The 20,040-nt window shown below is 53.2% G+C and overlaps 2 protein-coding genes, 1 long non-coding RNA gene and 1 other non-coding gene across 11 annotated transcripts in view; 2 read left to right on the top strand and 2 right to left on the bottom strand.

Annotated features, from left to right (window-relative positions):
- LOC144291728 (uncharacterized) overlaps window positions 1-1,665 on the bottom strand; it is a 68,129-nt gene extending 66,464 nt beyond the window's left edge. For 2 of the 6 annotated variants that reach the window (XR_013359198.1, XR_013359194.1), the window contains exon 1: window positions 455-649. This is a non-coding gene — a long non-coding RNA (uncharacterized LOC144291728). Of the gene's footprint in view, window positions 1-454; window positions 650-1,533 lie in introns of those variants that run through there. The other 4 variants (XR_013359201.1, XR_013359166.1, XR_013359186.1 and 1 more) reach the window with 3 other exon arrangements.
- Window positions 1,666-3,036: 1,371 nt separating this feature from the next.
- LOC144291590 (uncharacterized) lies at window positions 3,037-15,524 on the top strand. Its single transcript, XM_077861196.1, has 4 exons — window positions 3,037-3,145; window positions 3,368-3,741; window positions 3,813-4,347; window positions 4,635-15,524. The coding sequence occupies exons 1-4, from the start codon at window positions 3,037-3,039 to the stop codon at window positions 4,709-4,711; spliced, it is 1,095 nt and encodes a 364-aa protein (XP_077717322.1). The 3' UTR covers window positions 4,712-15,524.
- Window positions 4,385-4,512, top strand: LOC144304055 (small nucleolar RNA SNORA13). Its single transcript, XR_013371046.1, has one exon. It is a non-coding gene; the product is annotated as a small nucleolar RNA SNORA13 (small nucleolar RNA).
- Window positions 6,017-20,040, bottom strand: part of EPB41L4A (erythrocyte membrane protein band 4.1 like 4A) — a 178,772-nt gene continuing 164,748 nt past the window's right edge. For all 3 annotated transcript variants that reach the window (XM_077861434.1, XM_077861448.1, XM_077861437.1), the window contains 5 exons: window positions 12,345-12,392; window positions 11,478-11,546; window positions 10,370-10,480; window positions 9,249-9,330; window positions 6,017-6,609 (listed from right to left, as the gene is read on the bottom strand). In XM_077861434.1, coding sequence (XP_077717560.1) covers window positions 6,481-6,609; window positions 9,249-9,330; window positions 10,370-10,480; window positions 11,478-11,546; window positions 12,345-12,392 — 439 coding nt within the window. In that variant the 3' untranslated portion in view covers window positions 6,017-6,480. The remainder of the gene's footprint in view (window positions 6,610-9,248; window positions 9,331-10,369; window positions 10,481-11,477; window positions 11,547-12,344; window positions 12,393-20,040) is intronic.

Here is a 20,040-nt window from a genome sequence, read left to right as displayed (position 1 = left end):
TCGAGTCCCACGTCGGGCTCCTTGCATGGAGCCTGCTTCTCCCTTGGCCTGTGTCTCTGCCTCTCTGCTTCTCATGAATAAATAAAAATCTTTAGAAAAACTGCATTAAGGCAAGTCACCTCAGCAAATTATAAGAAAAAACATATTCATCTGAACAGAGGCAGATAAGACATCTTAATAAAATTCAACATTCATTTATGACAAAAAAAAAAACTATTGGCAAACTAGATATATATGGAAAGTCCTCCAACCTGATGAACAATAGGAAATGCATAAAAATGTCATCCACGTCACACACACGTGCTGAAACTTTAAATGCATGCTATTAAGATGATGGACAAGAGGAGGATGCCTGCTGCCATGTTAGACACCCTCGAGGCCCCAGTGTGCACATTCTTTGTCATACACACACACACACACACACACACGGTTTAAGAATCACAAATGCCCTTACGTGGTAGGAAGTGTTCACATCACTCAGCATCTGTTGGCCGTCAGCTCGGACCCACAGCCTCCCCGACCCACAGCCACAGCCCACGCAGTCCGCTCGCGGGGAACCCCCTTAGCTCCTGATGAGGAGGAGGCCGCCGGGGCGGCAGGGGGGCAGGGGGGCAGCCCGCCTCGTCGTCAGCCCCGCACGGCGCCACGAACGGACACTCGGCAGCGGGGACGACGCGGGCGCCACGCGGGTCTGCGAGAGCCTCGCTCGCCAAGGCCTCCGCAGCCCGGGCCTTTCCTGGGGCCTCGGGGTCCGCGCGCTCCCCGACGCTGCGGGCGGAGAACCCTCCGCGCTCGAGACCAGGCGGTGGGGCCCGGAGGTCAGCGCAGCGCAGGGCCCCACGCTGCTCCCACCTGCCCTCGCACGGCTACTGCGCGGGCCGCGGCCGCCCTGGGGACCACCGACCGGCCGCCGCCCGGGGCACGCGGCCCGCCCACGCCGCACGGGACGCCCGCATGCAGGCCGGAAGCCGCCCGCACACCCGCACGTGCCGCCCGCCGTCCGGGCCGAGGCAGGCCGGCAGCCGCCCGTGCGTAGTGGCTCGCGTCCTCGCCCCGCGCCTGGGCCTGACCGCGGGCGTCCCCGAGGCCGTGCGAGGCCGTGCAAGGCCGTGCGGCCTGCCGACGGAGGACACCGACGCCAAGCAGCCCGGGAACGGGTGCCCGCCCCTCCGCGGCCCTCGGGCCATCCGGGAGTCGGCAAGGAACCACGAGGGCGCGAACGGGAAGGCGCCCGGGTGCGGGCAGCACGGCCACGCGTTGGAAGCCCGGAGCCCAAGGGCCGCCCCTGACGAAGGGCCCACGCAGGACGCCTCCTGCCGCAGCTGCGCGTCCCTGGGGAGGCGGGGTCCCTCAGGCCCCGGGCTGCCTGCAGAGCGCCGGGAGCGGCCCTTTGCCTCAGGCACAGCGCGGAGGCCGCGCAGCCGGGAGGCAGGGCCAGGCCCGCACGGGCGGGCGTCGCTGTGTGCAGACGCTGCCCCCGGGGCGTCCTGCTGCTGCCGGGGCGGGCCGCCGGCCTCGCGTAGTAGGGAGAACCTTAACAGAAGGGCCTTGGCTGGTTCCGCCCGCCCCTCTGCGTCCCGCGGGCCTCCAGCTCCTTTAGGGTTCAGGCCACCCTGGTGCGGGGCCTGGGCCGTGGGCGGGACGCGGCGTCTTCGCGAGCCGCGCGGTGAGGGAAGGCGCGGGCGCGCTCCGGGTCTGTGAGGGGGCACTTCCGGTGCGGGGCGCGCTCCGGGTCTGTGAGGGGGCACTTCCGGTGCGGGGCGCGCTCCGGGTCTGTGAGGGGGCACTTCCGGTGCGGGGCGCGCCGCCAGGTCGGTGTGCGCGGGCGCCGCAGCCGCGGGCGCGCCTCGCTGCCGTGTCCGTTCCGCGCGGGAGGCTCACGGGGCCACGAGCCACCCGACACGCTCTGCTCTCCTCTCGGGGCCATCGCCGCGGACCCTTCGGCCCAGGACCTCGCCTCCCGCTGCCCCACCCGAGGCTCCCTCACCCCTGGGCGCGGGCCCCGGAGAGCGGAAACGGCGGGCGGCAGGCGCATGCGTCGCTGCCACGTGTCCCGGCCGAGCGGCTCACGAGCCGACGTCGACGCCGTGTCGCTTCCCGCACCCCGGAGCCTACCCGGTGCTTCTTTCCGTCTCGGCGGCCGGAACCGCTGCGGAGGAGCCCGCGGCGCGCACCCACCGGCCCGAGCCTGCCTGTCCGCGCTCAGCCTCGGTCACCCGGACAACGCCGCCGACCGTCCGACTCCTGCACACCTGGTGCCCAGGCGGAGGGCGGGGCCTGCCGCTGCTGCCGGACCCCACGGCCCGCTCCCTGATGACCGACCTGCCCGCCCGGACGCGGGGACGGAGCCCGGACAGCACCACGCTCTGCCCTGGGGGCGCCACTTGCAGCTCCCGCAGACCACGGGCCCTGGGGGGGACACCTCCATGTGTTGACCCGGGGGACGGAGAACGCGCACCACAGTGAGGACACCTCTGTGTGCCAACCCGGGGACGGAGGACGCCGACCACAGTGGGGACACCCCGAGTGCTGACCTGGGGACGGAGGACGCCGACCACAGTGAGGACACCTCCGTGTGTTGACGCGGGGGACGGAGGACGCCGACCACACCGGGGACACCCTGAGTGCTGACCTGGGGACGGAGGACGCCGACCACAGTGAGGACACCTCCGTGTGTTGACGCGGGGGACGGAGGACGCCGACCACACCGGGGACACCCTGAGTGCTGACCTGGGGACAGAGGACGCCGACCACAGTGAGGACACTTCCGTGTGCTGACCCGGGGGACGGAGGACGCCGACCACACCGGGGACACCCTGAGTGCCGACCTGGGGACAGAGGACGCCGACCACAGTGGGGACACTTCCGTGTGCTGACCCGGGGGACGGAGGACGCCGACCACACCGGGGACATCCTGTATGCTGACCCGGGGACAGAGGACGCCCACCACAGCGGGGACACCCCGTGTGCCGACCTGGGGGACGGAGGTCCCCGACCACACTGGGGACATCCTGTATGCTGACCCAGGGATGGAGGATGCCGACCACAGTGAGGACACCCGGTGTGCTGACCCCGGGGGATGGGGACGCTGACCACAGTGAGGACGCCCCGTGTGCTGACCCGGGGACGGAGGACGCCGAGCACAGTGAGGACCACCTCTCTGGGCTGAAGCACGGGGTGTCTAGCGTACAGGGGCTGTAGGGACCCCTAGGCCCACCCGCCCTTCCTGGAGTTCCGCGCCCCGCCTTGCTTCCTCCAGGAGCCCTGCCCTTTTCCTCCTTCCTCCGGATCCCTGTCCCACCGCCAGTGTGTATGCTCCTTCCTCTTTCCTCCCGGGGCCCCGCCCCCTTCCTCCTTCCTCCGGGAGCCTCGCCCCACCGCCAGCCTTCCTCCGGGGCCACGCCCCTTTCCTCCTTCCTCCCGCAGCCCCTCCCCTTTCCTCCCGTAGCCCTGCCCCCTCCTTCCTCCTCCTGGAGCCCCGCCCCACCGCCGGCCTTTCTCCGGAGCCCCGCCTCCCCGCCAACCCCTGTCCTCCTTCCTCCCGGAGCATTGCTCCTTTTTCCCTATTCCGGAGCCCCGCCCCCCGCCAATCCCTATCCTCCTTCCTCCCGGAGCCCCGCCCCCTCAGATATCCTGTCCTTCCTCCTCCCAAAGCCCCGCCCCCCGCCAATCACTGGACGCCTTTCTCCCGGTGTCCGGCCCTCCTGCCTATCTCTATCCTTTTTCCTCCCGAAGTCCCGCCTCACCGCCAATCCCTGTCCTCCTTCCTCCTAGGGCCCCGCCCCACCGCCCGTCTTCCTCCCGAGCCCCGCCCCACCGCCAATCCCTGTCTTCCTTCTTCCCGGAGCCCGGCCCCCGGCCAATCCCTGTCGTCCTTCCTCTGGAGCCCCGCCCCCCGCCTGTTCCTGTTCTTCCTCCTGGCCCCCAGCCAATCCCTGTCCTGCTTCCTCCCGGAAGCCCGGCCCCCCGCCAATCCCGGTGCTCCTTCCTCCGGAGCCCCGCCGCACTGCCCATCCGTGGGCCCTAAACCCGCGCGCCCAGCGCTGCGTCTCGCGAGAACTTGGCGGCCAGTGGTACAGTCCGTCCCCCCCGCGGGCCCCGGACGGTGGGCCCTTCCGGTCGTAGAAAAGCATTGTGGGAGCGGCGCGCGGCCCTTCCTGTCTCTGCGCCCGGGGTGGCGGGCGGGTTGCGGCCGGACGGAGACTCCGGCGCCACGAGTCCCGGGCCCGCAGCCGCACTGCCGGGCCCGGCCACGTGGTCCGCGGGCCGCAGGAGGTCCCGGGGTAGGGGGGGACGGCGGGTCTGGCGCGCACGGGCAGGAGCGCCGCGGAGCGTGGGGCGCCGCAGGTGAGTGCGCGGCCGTCCCGCGCGGGGTTCCGCCCGCGGCCTTTGTGTTGCCCGTTCACCTTCCGAAACTGGTGAACGCGGTGTCAGAAAAGGCGGAAAGCAAGGCCCTGGCGGCGCTTCCTGCCCGGACCGTGGGTCTGGGGCGCGCGCCGCCGGGTCACAGTTCGCGCCCACGTGGCCCGCGTCTCGGTCGCCGGGTGGCGCGTCCCTGCGTGGGCGGCGTGGGGGGCGGGGACGGGCGGCCCGCGGACACGCGCCCTCCCGCTGACCTTTACCTTGCGTTCCAGGGAGTCCGCGGAGAGGAGAGGCGGGGCGAGCTGACGCCGCGGCCCCGGCCAGCGCACCGCACGGGGCCTGCGAATAAACGTGTCCTCACGCCGCTCGGCTTCGTGGCTGGCTGACCACCGGCAAAGGGCATTTTCACCAAAACCCCGAAGGGAAACCGGGTGTGTGTGCCCGTCCCCCCCGCCCCCCGCGACTTCCGCGCGGCTGGAGCCCCCGCTAGGCGGTCGGCGTGTCCCGGGGGGTAGGCCGCGGACCCTCGGCACTCGCTTTGCAGGAAAGAGTAGCCCGAGCGTTCAAAGAATTTACTGAGTTTTCCAGCAACATACTAGGAAGTGGGAACGCGCGGGTGAGCAAAACAGTCCTGCCTTCGGGAGGAGCGGCCGGAATGGCGTCACGGACAGACTCCCCTCGGGACACCGGCCCCTGCAGTTGACCGAGGAGGACACCGGAGCAAGCGCGTGAGCCCGAGGGCGGGGGTCACCTTGGCAGGGCAGCCGGCCCGTGACCGCTGTTGGGGGCCCGCGGTGCTCCGAGCCTGAACGGGGAGGGGAGGAACCCGCCCGCCGGAGGCCGCTGACCGAGGGGAAATCAGGACAGGGCAGAGTGGGCCCGGAGGGAGGCAGGAGGCCGGAGGCCGGCCCCTTGGACCAGGGCGGTGACGCCGGGAGAGGAGGCTCGGGGGGCAAAGCTCGCCCGACTGTAATGGGATCAGGGACTGGTGTGTGGTCGTGCGTGGTCACCAGCCACGGGTCCTGAGTCCAGCCGCAGCAGCATTTTAAAGCCGGGCAATTAGGATTGCCTTTGGGAGATCCACGTGGGGCTGTGGCCACACTGGTCCTGACAGAGCTTTAAGGCTGTAGCACAAGAGAGATGCACCCAGAGGGACAGGGCTGGAAACCCGGCTGGCGAGGTAGGTGGTCAGAACCATAGGAACCATGAGAAGCCCACACGTCAGATGTCGCAAAGCAGCCCCAAAGTCCCCGCTGGGATGTGGGGACAAGGTAGTTTAGCAGGGGCTGTGCTGGAGCAGTGAGGGTCAAGCCTACGCACTTCAGGGAGCCTGGGGAGCGGGACAGCTGGCAAGGGATCTGTGGCCTGAGAGTTGGCTTCTTTAGGTGGGAGAGTTCACAGATGAACACCTGGGAGAGTGGGCTCCAAAGCACAGGTGCGGGGACGGGAGGAGAGGGTTTCCTGTTGGGGTAGCTGGGGGCGGGGAAACGGATGGACGTCCTGCAGGACGACTCCCTGGGACAGCCCCTTCCCAAGGAACTAATCTGGGGGTCCCGGGAGCTAGCCGGGCGGAGGATCACTTGTGCCTGGGGCCACGGTCTGTTAGGTCAACTGATCCACACATTCTCTTCTGAAAACACAAGGACACTAGAAATTAAAAGCAACACTCAAAGCTTTATACATTTGTAAATAACCGGTGGGGCTCCACGCCACACACAGTATCACGAGAACAGTTCTCTGGCCGAGGCCTCTGCAGCCCAATGGGGATGTCGGTACTTCCGCACACAGGCCGAGACCCACCTACAGTTCACAGGTGGTGCGTCCTGCAGCACCAGCCGCACTCCAGTGTCCAGAGCTTCAACCGAGGCCTCTGCCCTCGCTGGTGGCCACAAGGTGCTGGCGGTTCCCAGGAAGAACAGGACATCCAGTGAACGAGCTCCCAAGCCTGTCCAAGTTCCCCAGTAATGGCCTCCAGCACACACAGGCTGCTTGGCCTTTAAAAGATGCAACAGGTTCAGTCTTTCTGATGAAACCTTGCAGGTCCAAGAGGATGTGGATCCTGGATTCACAGTTGGGAAGTAAGGCGGCCACCCCTCCGGCCCAGGCCCTTCCCCGGTATCAGGTCTCTGTTCGGAGGCGGGAAGCTTGGACAGTTTTCACGGTCTTTGCTGTGTGCTTTCCAGCCAGGTTGCTTGTAGAGGTCTGAGATTTCTCCTCCATCAGGCTGTCCTTAGATCCATTCCTTGTCTAGAAAGAAATAGAAGGTTCAGAGAAGAAAACGGCAAAAAACAATTTTATTAAGTCATTTCAGAAATCAAGCTTTTCTTACATTTAAGACCTCAGACTATGAAATACTTCAGCTTCACAGTATCAAAAGCTGTTCAACAAATGCTCTAGTTACAACAGCGTGAAAAATGGTTTATATCTTTCAGGTGGAACCTGGTAATGTAATAGTGCAGGGGAACCGGTTGTGTATTGTATTGTACCAGGTAGGTGTCAGTTCTCCGGTTCCTCCTAAACTAAGCTCCAAGGCAGAATCCAGGGCATTAGAGGGCACGATGTCTAGATAATCCAGAGAAGAGCCCTGCAGGGAGCCAGTGGGTAGGGGACCAGCAACGTGGTAGGTTCCCCCACACACACCAGCACCAGCTGTGGGTCAGTGAACAGCACCTGTCCTTTGCCAGTGGAGCTCCGGGAAGTACAGGGAATCCGAGCCCAGTCGCGCGACTACTACAGTCGCTGCGCAAGGTGAGGCATGGACAGGCCGGGCCACCACCACAACTCAGGCACCACGGCGGGAGGAGGAAACGGGATTTTTCTGCTTCCCTGTGTCGGAGATCTTTCTCCACGGGCAACCGGAGCGGGGTTTCCCTCTGGCACAGAGTAAAATCCACACTCTGGTGTCTAAAGCCTGCCTCCTGCCCACCCTGCTCAGGCCACAGTGGTCTTCAGCCCAAACTCCCTTTACACGCGGCTCTGTCTCACGATTCCCCCCTGCCCCGGGGTGGCTCCCACTGCAAGGTCATTTTTCCACCCAGCTCTCTTCCACCACGGTCTCTGTAGGGGAGGTCACCTGCTGACCTGACGCGCCCTTCGTTTCTCCGTAATGCCTACCGAATACTTTACTGGTTCACCTCTGTGTGTTCCGTGTCTAGGCCAGGAGTCCGCAAACCCTCTTATGAGAAGGGCCAGACTGGGCTACATCTGCTCATTGTTCCTGTCCCCCCCCCCCCCCCCCCCCGGCCCTGGTCCCTTATTAAAAACCACCCTTTAAAAATGTCAAAGCCAGGGCAGCCCCGGTGGCGCAGCAGTTTCGCACTGCCTGCAGCCCAGGGTGTGATCCTGGGGATTTTGGATCGAGTCCCATGTCAGGCTCCCTGCATGGAACCTGCTCCCTCTGCCCGTGTCTCTGCCTCTCTCTCTGAATAAATCTTTAAAAAAAAAATGTCAGAGCCATTATTAGCTCCTGGGCTGTACAAAAGCAGACTGCACTTAGCCTGGAGACCAGTTGGCAGACTGCTCCCCATCATCCCAGCTGTGCGCACGGGATGTCCGTGGCATTCAGTCAGGTGACCAGCTCAGAAGCTGAGAGCCACTGATGGAGGTGCATGGGCTCCACTCTTGTATTCAGCAAAGCGAGAGTTAGTCTATGAATGTGCATAAGTGTCTTGAGGTTCTTAAGTGTCGGTGATGACAGAGTCCAGAGTCGTTGGAAAAGCAAGACTACAATAAAAATCCTTATTTGTATTGAATCCAACTTTAAGTTTTAAGACAAAAAGTCCTGAAAAGTCCTCACAGTAAGCCTAAACAGGTTATTTACCTACATTGCACGAAAACTGAAGTTTAGAAGTTAAACATTTTGTCCACTACAAGTCAGACAAGGAGACAAATGCCAGTCCCTCTGAATGCAAACCGTAAACCACTGACCTTGAATATAAATTTTTAAAAGATTATCGACTTGAATGATTTGGACAACCTGTTAGCTGTCCTAGACTAATCTAAAATGAGGCAGACTAGTGGAGGTGGTGACCGATCACCCAGATCTCCACCTGGACGGAGGCATCCGTCCGCCGCAGCGGGGAGTGCTGGCTCCATACAGCTAAGACGTGAGCCTTTACAAGGAACGAGCCTCAGCTGAAGACGGCCTCCACCTGGCACCCTTTCTCCAGGGACTTAGTACGTGGGGAGTGTGATTGTGCAAAGGCCCAGCAGCATTGTGTCCAGGTGGGGGCCCTGGATGGGCCATGTCAGCGCTAGAGCTCCCTGTGCCACACACCTCAACCCTGGCCTTTGGCTTCCCAGGTATTGATCCTAGGAGCTTTCCAACAGACTTCCTCCAGGCGGACCTCCATCTCTGCATCTCTTCCCAGGGAACCTAGCAAATTAGCGTCGGCTTTCTGTCCCTGCTCAGTCAATGACAAAACGAATCAGGAGAAACAACGGGTAGCGTACGACGAGTATGGCTGAGTCGGTTTTCTTAGGTTGTCCATAAACCCCCTGAGTTTACATAGAAAACTATGTATGTGCTTACATGCATTTTTATGGGAGAGAAACAGCAGTTGTACGTGCTTAAAATGTACTTAAAATTACAGGCTCTCAGGGCAGCCCGGGTGGCGCAGCAGTTTAGCGCCGCCTTCAGCTGGGAGCCTGATCCTGGAGACACGGGATCGAGTCCCATGTCAGGCTCCCTACATGGAGCCTGCTTCTCCCTCTGCCTGTGTCTCTACCCAGCCCCCCCTCCCCCCCGTCATGAATAAATAAACTTTAAAAAAGAATTCCCGGCTCTCACTGGAGTCAGATTCATTGCCCTACGTCCCCAAGAACTTTCAGAAAAGTGCTTCTGAAAAATTGTCATCGGTACCAACACCTTAAAACATTTGACCAACCTGATGAACCGTGGAGCCACCGGAACCCTGAGCATCTGAAGAACGGGTCACAGGAAGTGGGGGTACCAGTTCGGTTTTTGAACTGCAGAGAATTTGTTCAGAATTAATGATTAGATAGAATTAATGAATCCCGAGCAGAGCTGGAAGGTGGTGACGGGACAGCACGTTCTACACCCCATCGTATCCCTTCCAGGGCCGGCCACCATGGTTTACTGAGGGGGCGGGTGGAGCTTTTGGATTAAGTTGAGCAGGTCAAGTAACTTGCCCCAAATCACAGCAAATAAACAGAAGAACCAAGAACAAAACAGGTGTGGTTCCCTTGTGCTTTTGTTACTGTGACATGTATAAATGGCTTTTTTTGTTTGTTTCCACAGAAGCACTTTCTTGGCCATTTATCCTTTTTCTATAAAACCATGGAGTTATAAATAGCCATGCTCTACATTTTACAAACAAACAAAATACACAAAACCTGGCCTCTACCTCTCTGCTGGGTTAGCCTGTCTTGCAACCTATTGATATTTACTAAAATTTTGAGCCTTAATTCAGAGTTCAATGATTCACATTCCTACCCAACAATACCAAGTACCTGATGCATAGTTACTTCAATAATATATTCATTTAAAATATGCCACCTATTGTGACTATATGGTGAGATATGGCCACTTTCCTCAACAGGAAGACTAAACACAAAGAAATGACTGCAACATATGATATCTGCTGTAGTAACAGAAAATGTTATCAGCTCAAAAAGAAACATAAGCCGCTTCTCTCAAAGAAGGATGCATTATTTGTAACAGAATAGTTCATATATATATATATATATATATATATATATATATTTTTTTTTTTTTTTTTTTTTTTTTCTCTAGAAGTCGCAGTGCACACTGTGGAGGTGCCATGATTTAGCCTATACAATATGGTAGCCACTAGCCACACAGGGCTATTTAAACTTAATTCAAATTGATAATACTAGATTTTCAGTTTCTCAGTCACACTCGCCACCTTTCAAATAACAGCCTCAGACACAGAACATTTCCATCATTGCGGAAAGTCCCATGATGCTGGGCTGCTCTGGAGCTGGAGCCATGCAGGTGATGACGTACGCAAGTTTGCCCACTTACTTCATCTCCGAGAGGACAGACCGCTCTCCATCTGAACACTGGGACCGGCGATACTGGCGGTAGCTTCGAGGCGAATGGGAATGCCTGATGCGGACTGGATCGCCTTGAGTCCTGAACAAGCAACCAGAAATGTGAAAACAGGCCATGCATCAGAACAGGGTAATTTGGAATTTTCACTTCATATGGAAACCACAAAGGAATAAGACCTTGAGAGTTTAAAAAGAATTTGATCCCTCTGCGTTTGGAAGCCTAAGTGACTTAAATTTCCCAAGCTAACAGTAGAAAGCTGCTCCTTTGACCACACTTGAGAGTGAAACTTGAGTATTTGTATGTGTGTGTGTGTGTATTCAATGAAAAAAAAAATTGTAATGAAACTTTCCTACAGTCGATTTTTTTCCAATACCTAGAATGGAAGAAAAAAAACCTACAATGGAAGAAGAAAAAAAACCTACAATGCAGACAAATGGCATTCCTACCATAAAGGTTGGTCCTTGTCCTAGCTGTTATTAAGAATTCAATGTCTGGCCTAAAGACAAGGAGGTAGGAGGGGGAGCCGGGGAGGGTGCATACATCTAACATCTGACCAGAGCACGAGGCCAGTACAGTCACGGCAGGACATAAAGCAATGAAGTAGCATCCCACCGTCGCTCAGCCAGCGGGTCATCGTATGCCTCACCCTACACTGGCTGGGAGACCTGTCGGGCTTCCAGGAAGCATGTCCAGTGTGCTCGATCTACAACTGGGCCCATCCGATGGGATTTGTGGCCAGCGTGATTCTCCAGGCATTACAGTGATGAGTAAGAAGGAACACTGTTCCCAATCAAGGACTTCCTCAAGATTAAAACGGACATTGATCATCAACAGCCCCTCTGGAGCTACCCCACAAACAAGCAGCTGATGGGGGAGGGGGGCGACAGAGGCTGTAGTACAGAACAACAATCAGCTGTAATCCCCCCTTTCCTCCCTCCCTCCCTAGAGTTCTAATTTTAGTTAAAATGCAAAGGCGTATTACAGCACTGCACAGAACACCACTGACAAGTCAGAATGGATCATTCACTTATCAGTATTGATGAAACTCCTGTGGAAAGATTTTCAAAGACATACGCACTCTACTTTAGTATATGGAATCTCTTTTAGTTGTTCTTCAGACAATCCAGAAGGGTCCACGAGTTCCTTTCTAGAAGGAAATGAGCAAGAAAATTAAGGTTATGATGCTGACATGAATACTAGTAACTTTCTTTTTTTTTTTAAATTTATTTATTTATTTATGATAGTCACACAGAGAGAGAGAGAGAGAGAGAGAGAGAGAGAGAGAGAGAGAGGGGCAGAGACATAGGCAGAGGGAGAAGCAGGCTCCATGCACCGGAAGCCCGACGTGGGATTCGATCCCGGATCTCCAGGATCGCGCCCTGGGCCAAAGGCAGGCGCTAAACCGCTGCGCCACCCAGGGATCCCACTAGTAACTTTCATAATAGGCAGATGAGTTTTCCCTTCCTAATCTTGTCCCAAAACACATTAGTAAAACTAACAGAAACATAAGCCAAGAACAAAGACTTAAAAAACTAGAATGTCTTAAAGGAAAAATGGGGGGAAACCTTTTTTGTAGCTCTTCTACCTTTTTCCCAGTTTTCTTATATTTAGAATGTAGATGCCTCTCCACCCATCACCTCCCTACAAAAGATCTGCTTCTCTCCCCCGTGGTAGGCGTCTTTTTTCCTTCTGAATCTCTTTTCCTTGGTATTTATTTGTACACTGTTGGTGTGTCTGAGGCCCATGAGGCTAACTGGTCCAGGAGAGGAGGCCTTGGAGCTACCGGTGGGGGCTGCCGGCATGGAAGGCACCAGCAGAGTGCGGGATCCCTATAGTGACGGCAGTGAAGACTACATGACGGGCCTCAGCCACAGGCTGCCCTCCACGCCGTGACACTACCCAGGTCATAAAACAATAATAACAAACAGAGAACGACGGTACTTACTGAATGTGCTTCCATAACTCTTCTTTCGCCTGGATATCGGGGCTCCTCCTATAAACAGAAAACCACCACTCGTGTCTGCAAACATGCTTCATCTAACGACCTCACGGCTAACGCTAGCAGAGCGACACGAAGAGTCTGCCGATGGTGACGGTGTCAGCTGGGACCAGCCAGGGCAGGACGGAGCGGGGAGGGCCAATGTGGGATAGAACACGGTGCCGCATCATTCGTCTGCTAGCTCCGCTTTAGGACAGTCACAGGAACACCAGCCAGGGCTTTACTGGATGAGAGCCCCGAACTTTGGGAGCACCCATACCTCCGGGGTGAGGTGACGATGGTTCAGGGCCTGTTCCTTCTCCTTCGGGCTATCTCTAAGGAAAGGCAAAGAACTCCTCCTGATTCTACTCATGTGAAAGTTTCCCAACATGATCCGGGGTTCCCCAGAAGCAGCAGCAACCACAGGGAAAGGACATGGGTCGGCCAGGCCTGCCGACGGTGCCCCAGACCCACCTTTCCTCCTACCGCTGACGTCGGGTTTCTGGGCCGAGGCGAGGCCCCAGGAACGCCAGCACCTGTGCGTGGCTCATACAGTCACCCTCGTGTTTCTCCATCTCCCTATGTGCCCCACCAGTCTCTTCTCCAAAAACCACTTGAGTGGAAATTATAACCCTACTTTTAAGGCCCTCGGAGGAGAAGTCTGAAGTCAGCACACATGCGTCCGCCCTCCTCGTAAGAGCAACGAATACTAGAAATCCATGGTCGCTGTCACTGTTTCTTTCCTACTGAGAAAACAATAAGCTTTTGTTCATCCTTTCAAAAGAGCCAAGGCCTAAAGAAAGGACCCCAAACCCTAACAATTAAAAGGCCTGGAGGTTTGCAGAGCCACTGCTGTGCTCTGTCTGGTGGATTTTCCCTTCATAATCTCTATCAGCATTTTGGGGCTCAGTACCACTTTCGACATACGAAATTATCATTGATTTCATTTTTTCTCAGTTACTGAGGCACCGCTGAGGCATTCTGGTAGGGCTTCCTGAGCCCACAGAACACAACGAGCCAATTTTCTAGCAATTAAATAGACTAAGTGGGGTTTCGGGTTTTTCCCCCCTTTGTGGGGGAAAAAAATTGCAAAGGTCTTTTAATCAACTCAAAAGGAATCAAAATACAGAAGATAAGAGGAGGGAATGAAGCCTTGGTCCCAAACATATAAAACGTGCTATTGTTAAATGCTGATGTTCTAGAATAAAACTATATGCTTAAAAAATCTGTGTAAAAAATGCTTCTTTGGAAGGATTTTCTGTAAGGAACCTGCCTTTCCTCTATCTGGCTGGTGTGATCCTCCGGCCCATTAAAGACTCTGCCAGAGGAGGTGGTGCTGGCAAAGCACTAGGCTATCCAGCCCATTCCCAGACGCAAGATTCTGTTCTAACTCGGCAACAGCGTGGGATGCTCTCAGAAGGTCCCCAGTAATGGGAAGTGCAACATCTGAGCTCGGTGACAGAGCCATCCTACTGATAATCATTTTACCTCTGAAGGAGGCAACAGTGAGGCTGTCTGACTTGGGCCGGCTCCTCAGCCTCGGTGCCAGTGACATTCGGGTCATGTGTTCTTTGCTACAGAAACCGTCTGGGCGTCACAGGATGACCAGCAGCACCTGCGTCTCCCCGACGACGCTACAGACCTCCCCAGCACGACACGCAAAAATGTGTCCCAACATTGGCAGACATCCCACGGCGGGGGCACCGGCCCAGACTAGAGGTGGCTGGTCAAAGGTTGACCGAGGAGCCTCAAGGCCAGGTCTCTGGAAAGATCTGTTATGTGGACATTATGCAGATAATGGGACAGGGCTGGAAAGAATGAGAGAAGGTGGGAACGAAATCTTAGAAGAAGGAAGGAAGGGACCCAGGGCGCAGCTGATGAGTTACGACAAGTGGTGTGATTTTGGTGGCATGAGTTTCAAAACCAGGTGCTTCGAGGAAGGAGAAAGAGAGAAGGAGGAAAAGCAGAGGGGCAAGTGGGACGTGCCTGCCCCTGTAACCTCCAGACGGTGGCGGGAGTGGGTGAAGGTGAACAATACACAGAAAACCTGGTTAACGCTGGATATTTCCCAGTGTTGGAATTGCAGGGAATTTTATTTTATTTTATTTTTTTATTATTGGATATTTTATTTATTTATTCATAAGACACACACACACACACAGAGGCAGAGGGAGAGGCAGGCTCCATGCAGGGAGCCCGACGTGGGACTCGATACTGGGTCTCCAGGATCAGTCCCTGGGCTGAAGGCAGCACTAAACTGCTGAGCCACCCGGGCTGCCCGGAATTTTATCTTATTTATATGTAACCTATCTTTTCTGATTTATTTTTAGCCAAAGGAATTTATAACTTTAGTTACCAGGGAAAAAAATAACATACATGTATTTTCATGCTTTAAAAAATTATCATTGTTGCAATTCCAGAGGCAATGCCTTACATTCCCATCTTGTAAGAATTAGCAGAAATGTTATCTTAACCGAAATGGGAACATGAGTCCTTCCAGCCACAAATACTGACCCTAAAAGATTCAGAAATTTAGTCTATATGTTTAAGTTCTATAGTATCTGTAACAGTCACATATTCAAGTTAACTGAGTTCTGAAACGGCCACAAGTTTCAAGCTACTTTAGGGCAGGGAGAAGTTCCAAAGCTAAAGAAACAAATAGAAAAATCTAATTTCCTCCATTCCTAGACCACCTGTGACTTAACAGATGTAAAGACAGGCAACATACTAATGAGGAATGTATTATTTTTATGCTTACATCTGCACACATTTAATCAATAATTTAGGATGGATTCATGAGCTGCAGCTCATCATTTTGTGGATTTAGAAAGCTGTGGGATTTTTGACAGCCATTTTTCTTAATTACACAGATGTTTTACTTGAACTCTCCAAATAAATTTCTAAGGAAATGGAACATATATAAAAAATACACATGAAGTCCAATATTAGTCCAGTATTATCTCAAAAGCAAAACATCTCTCATCCACGCCTTATACCAATGGTCCACTTTAAGTAATTCATTTTTCAGAAAAATTTGTTTGATATCATTTAGAATCAGCCTCTTCCTTTCTTCCAAAACCCTAAAATAAGAACACTACTTTGTAAAGCTACAAAGGGTTTATTTTTTTTTAAGATGTATTTATTTTAGAGAGAGAGAGAGACCATGGACAAGTGCGGGGGCGGGCAGGGGAGAGAGTCTTCCAAGCAGAGCCCCCGCTGAGCAGGGAGCCAATGAGGAGCTGGGCCCCACGAGGTCATGACACCTGACCCATGAGCCACCCAGACCTTCGAGATGTCCCAAGCCCCTCAGCATCCGCCTTCCAGTTATATTAACTAGGGGACACTGCATGCGATGCTCGAGGGTACAATACACCACGTTATGGGAAAAATAAATGTGGTAGCATTTGAGTTATTATTTTTGTGATCTTACTACTAAATACTGCTGTAAAAGGAAAATTAGAGTTGAAAATATGTCACTAAGAAACCTCTACGCTTACGAAACATCTTTATTTTAAACCTTAAGCCCTTAACAAACATCTCTGTCATTCCCGGTCAGTACTGAGCAGACTGGTTCGCAGCGAGCCCAACCTGCCCCTTCTCCCCATGTCCCTGCGTCAGAGGCAGGGACAGGTGGGGAAGCCACGGGCCAGCCACCCAGGGGTCCCCTGCCAAAGTGCCCTGCTACCTCAGGAGGCACAGGACTCTGCGCCCCAGAACCCACGTCCCCCCTACTTGCATCGTGCCGGCAGTTTTCTTTTTCTTTCTTTTTTCTTAAGATGTTATTTATCTATCCATCAGACAGAGAGAGAGAGAGAGAGAGGCGGAGACCCAGGCAGAGGGGGAAGCAGGGACCCTGTGGGGACCCCGACGTGGGACTGGATCCCAGGACCCTGGGGTCACACCCTGGGCCCAAGGCAGATGCTCAACCCCTGACACCGCCCCCCACCCCCCCCCCCCCCCCGTGGCCCGTTGGCATCACTTTCCTGTAAACACAGTGAGACCGTGTTGCCAGCAGAGGGCGCCCGCGCCCGCTCACCCCAAGCTGAACCTGCGAGAACTATGGTTTCCGCGTCCAGGCGGCTTCCAAACATCCCAATGAGTTCACTCACAGAAAAGCAGCTTCATGAATGTTTTCTGATGCTACGTAAACCAGACGTCATGGCAACGCAGCTGCAAAATGTACTGGAAGGAACCGTACTTCTCAAGACTCTGTAGATGAGATCCAACCCTATTTTACTTCAATGGGTTCTTAGGAGAGAGAGGTTTTTGTATTGTATACTATTGTACGTCTCTGGTATTTATAATAAACACAATTTTCTAGCTTTTCATTGCAAATTTAAAAAATCAAAGAACAAATACAATGAATGAAACGTGTGAATGACGTACTGCAGCATTCTCCCCTCCACGGGTATACCCCCTCTGAGGATGGTTATGCATACCGCAGCAAGAATTCAAGAATATGGGAGTAACTGAGAGAGAACTGCTTTACTGTCTATTGGAAACGCCAAATGCAAGCATATGTGAGGAACAATTTTACTTTCTCAGATGCTGCTCTAGGCACGACTCCCATTTTTTTTTTAAAAAAGCAGTAGTGGTTCCTCAATTTGCACAGAACCAAACCCCAATCTTCATGTAAGTTGGCCTCACCCTACTCTCTTCATAGCTTCCCTCCTCATCTCAAGGGGGGAAAAATCAATACCTTACAGTGTTTCTAGGGATTAAGCATGATCTGGAGAACTTATAGTAACTGTAGTTGCAAGTACGATGTCATAGGTACCTGAATTCAGACCCGAGTTTTCAGCAAAACTCTATCAGAAAGGTATTATCTATCCATAGAGATGGCGCTGGAGTTCACGGGAATTTAGCAGCCAGCTACCACGAGAGCCCAGATCGCCAACAACGGTCCAACAGCACCTTGCAGATGACTTCCTTATCAACAAACTTCAGGCTTTTAATATCATTGCTCAAATAAAGGAGAGCCCAGCTTGTCCAATACTGTCATCCTGCAGTGTTCACAGCTTTATCTAGTTGCCTACTTGACATTTCCATTCGATTCCCCACCTGGTTTCTCGAATCTAATAGAACAAAAATCTCGACACTCTCTCCCCTCACATCTCCAGCTCATGTCCCCCGACCACACTGCGACCTCATGCCTGCCCACTCCACTCATCAGCCTCAAAGTGCAGATTCATTCAAAAGACATCCAGTGGCCAAATCCATCACCACTACTTCCACAATGTGTCTTCATCCACTTCTCACCATTTCTACCCGCCACCATCTTCTGAGCTAAAGCCACCTCTCACCCTAGCCCATCACAGAAGTCTTCCAATTGCTCTTCCTGTTAGGAACATCTTCTTTGTCAATCTGCTTTTTTCCAAGGATGCAGAGCAACTTCTGAATGAACCACTCTTCAAACAGACGTCTTCCCCCTTCACTTGTAACTCTTATAACTGCACTTTGGCCCTATCGGCTATATAGTTAGTCAACCAAGTTCCATTACACAGTCACCTCAAATATTTGCTAAACCTCCTTATGGTTTGCTTTAAAACTAAATTCCAGGAAGATACACATCAAACTCCTCATGGGGTTCTCTAATAAAATTGTATTTTTCTGAGATAAACCTCTATCCGATCTTATATTTTTATCATGTAGATAAAATTAAAAATAAAGGTAAGTAAGATTTTAAGTTTAAAGTGCCATTATTTTCTGATGTCAGCTGATTTAATAAAAGCAATACCCAATTTAAAGATATTTCTCTACGGGGGCATCTGGGTGGCTTAGTTGGTTAAGCTTGATCTCATCAAGCTCAGGTCTGGAGTTTGAAATTATTTCTCCACCTCAAAAGAGTATTCCTGAACTTCTGCTTTGGGCCACAACTCAGGAACTGGTATCAGAAGAACCCTTTATCAAGAATTATAAAGTGAAAAATATAACAAAGCAACTGTTTTGTATTGGGCAGCAGACACAATAAGCCTGTGATATGAGAGACAAGGGAAGCACAAGGCAAGACCCCCAATGCTTCAGTCTGCGCATGGGAGCTCCTTCCCAGTGTGGTAACGGGGAAGTGAAACTCAAGAGGCCAGGGAGACAGAGATCAGAATGTGAGGCTATTGATAAGGATGGAATTCACAGTGCAGAAGAAAATAAAAAAGGGGGGCTCCAGAAGTCTATATGGGGTTTTCCTTAAGGTTGGTCGAGTATGTGCCCTGAACTTCGTCTCTACATAAACAGAGTAACACTAGGTGAGGTCTAACAGAGGGCAGCTGCTTACAAGGCTTAGGGCTGGAGACACTCCCCAGGGTGTCCAGGGTATGCACACAGAGTGGTAGGGAACAGTGTTCTGACGCTGTGGAAAAGCCATGCTGAGCGCTGTGTGCCTTCAGTCAAGACTCCACGAAGGCGGGACGCCTGGGGGGCTCTGAGGTGGAGAGCCTGCCTTCCGCCCAGGGCGTGACCCCAGGTCCCAGGATCGAGTCCCATATTGGGCTCCCTGAATGGAGCCTGCTTCTCCCTCTGCCTGTGTCTCCGCCTCTCTCTCTCTCTCTCTCTCTCTCTCTCTCTCTGTCTCTCATGGGAAAATAAAAAATAAAATAAAATAAAATAAAATAAAATAAAATAAAATAAAATAAAATAAAATAAAATAAAATAAAATAAAATAAAATAAAATAATAAAATAAAATAAAATATAAAATAAAATAAAATAAAAAAATAAAATAAAATAAAATAAAATAAAATAGACTCCATGAAGGCCAGGCTTTAGGGATAAGGACCCAGCCTAAAGTAAAGAACACATCCTAAGTTAATGACAAAGTCTCCAAAGTCCCACCACCCTATCAAAGCATAAAACCAAGTGTACAAAGTAAGATCAAGAACAGCGGCTCAGTCCGTTAAGAGGCTGACTCTTGACTTAGGCTCAGGTCATCATCTCAGGGTCCGTGGGATCGAGCCCCACCCCGGGCTTGGCTCAGCATGGAGCCTGCTGTCCCTCCTGCCCCTCCTCTGCCCCTCCCCCTACTCGTGTACACACTCATGCGTGTGCGCTCTCCCTCTAAAATAAATACAATCTTAAAAAGAAGGGTAGCCAACAATAATACAGCTGCCTGCCAGAACACAGTTTGACTCCTCAGAGAAAGACAAACCTAGATATTACCTAAAATTTTCGGCATATAATAAAAAATGACTATATATGTAGAGAGATAAGAAAATATCTAGAAAACAATATAGCAGTCAATAGAAACAGATTTTGAAAGACACGGATGTGGGAATTCACCTACAAGGATTTAAAACATCTTGTACAGGGATCCCTGGGTGGCGCAGCAGTTTGGCGCCTGCCTTTGGCCTAGGGCACGATCCTGGAGACCCAGGATCGAATCCCACATTGGGCTCCCGGTGCATGGAGCCTGCTTCTCCCTCTGCCTGTGTCTCTGCCTCTCTCTCTCTCTCTGTGACTATCATAAATAAATAAAAATTTTAAAAAAAAATCTTAAAAAAAATAAAAATAAATAAATAAATAAATAAATAAATAAAACATCTTGTACAAATGTGTGTAACAATTTAAAGGAAAATATGGACATCATAAATTAATAGATGGTAAATCTCAACAAATAAATGAAAAGTCTAAAAATAACAAAATTAAAATTCTAGAACAGGAAAGCATGAAGTT

Source organism: Canis aureus, chromosome 2, assembly GCF_053574225.1.
Source record: "Canis aureus isolate CA01 chromosome 2, VMU_Caureus_v.1.0, whole genome shotgun sequence".
NCBI lineage: Eukaryota > Metazoa > Chordata > Mammalia > Carnivora > Canidae > Canis > Canis aureus.
This window is presented reverse-complemented; position numbering and strand designations above follow the sequence as displayed.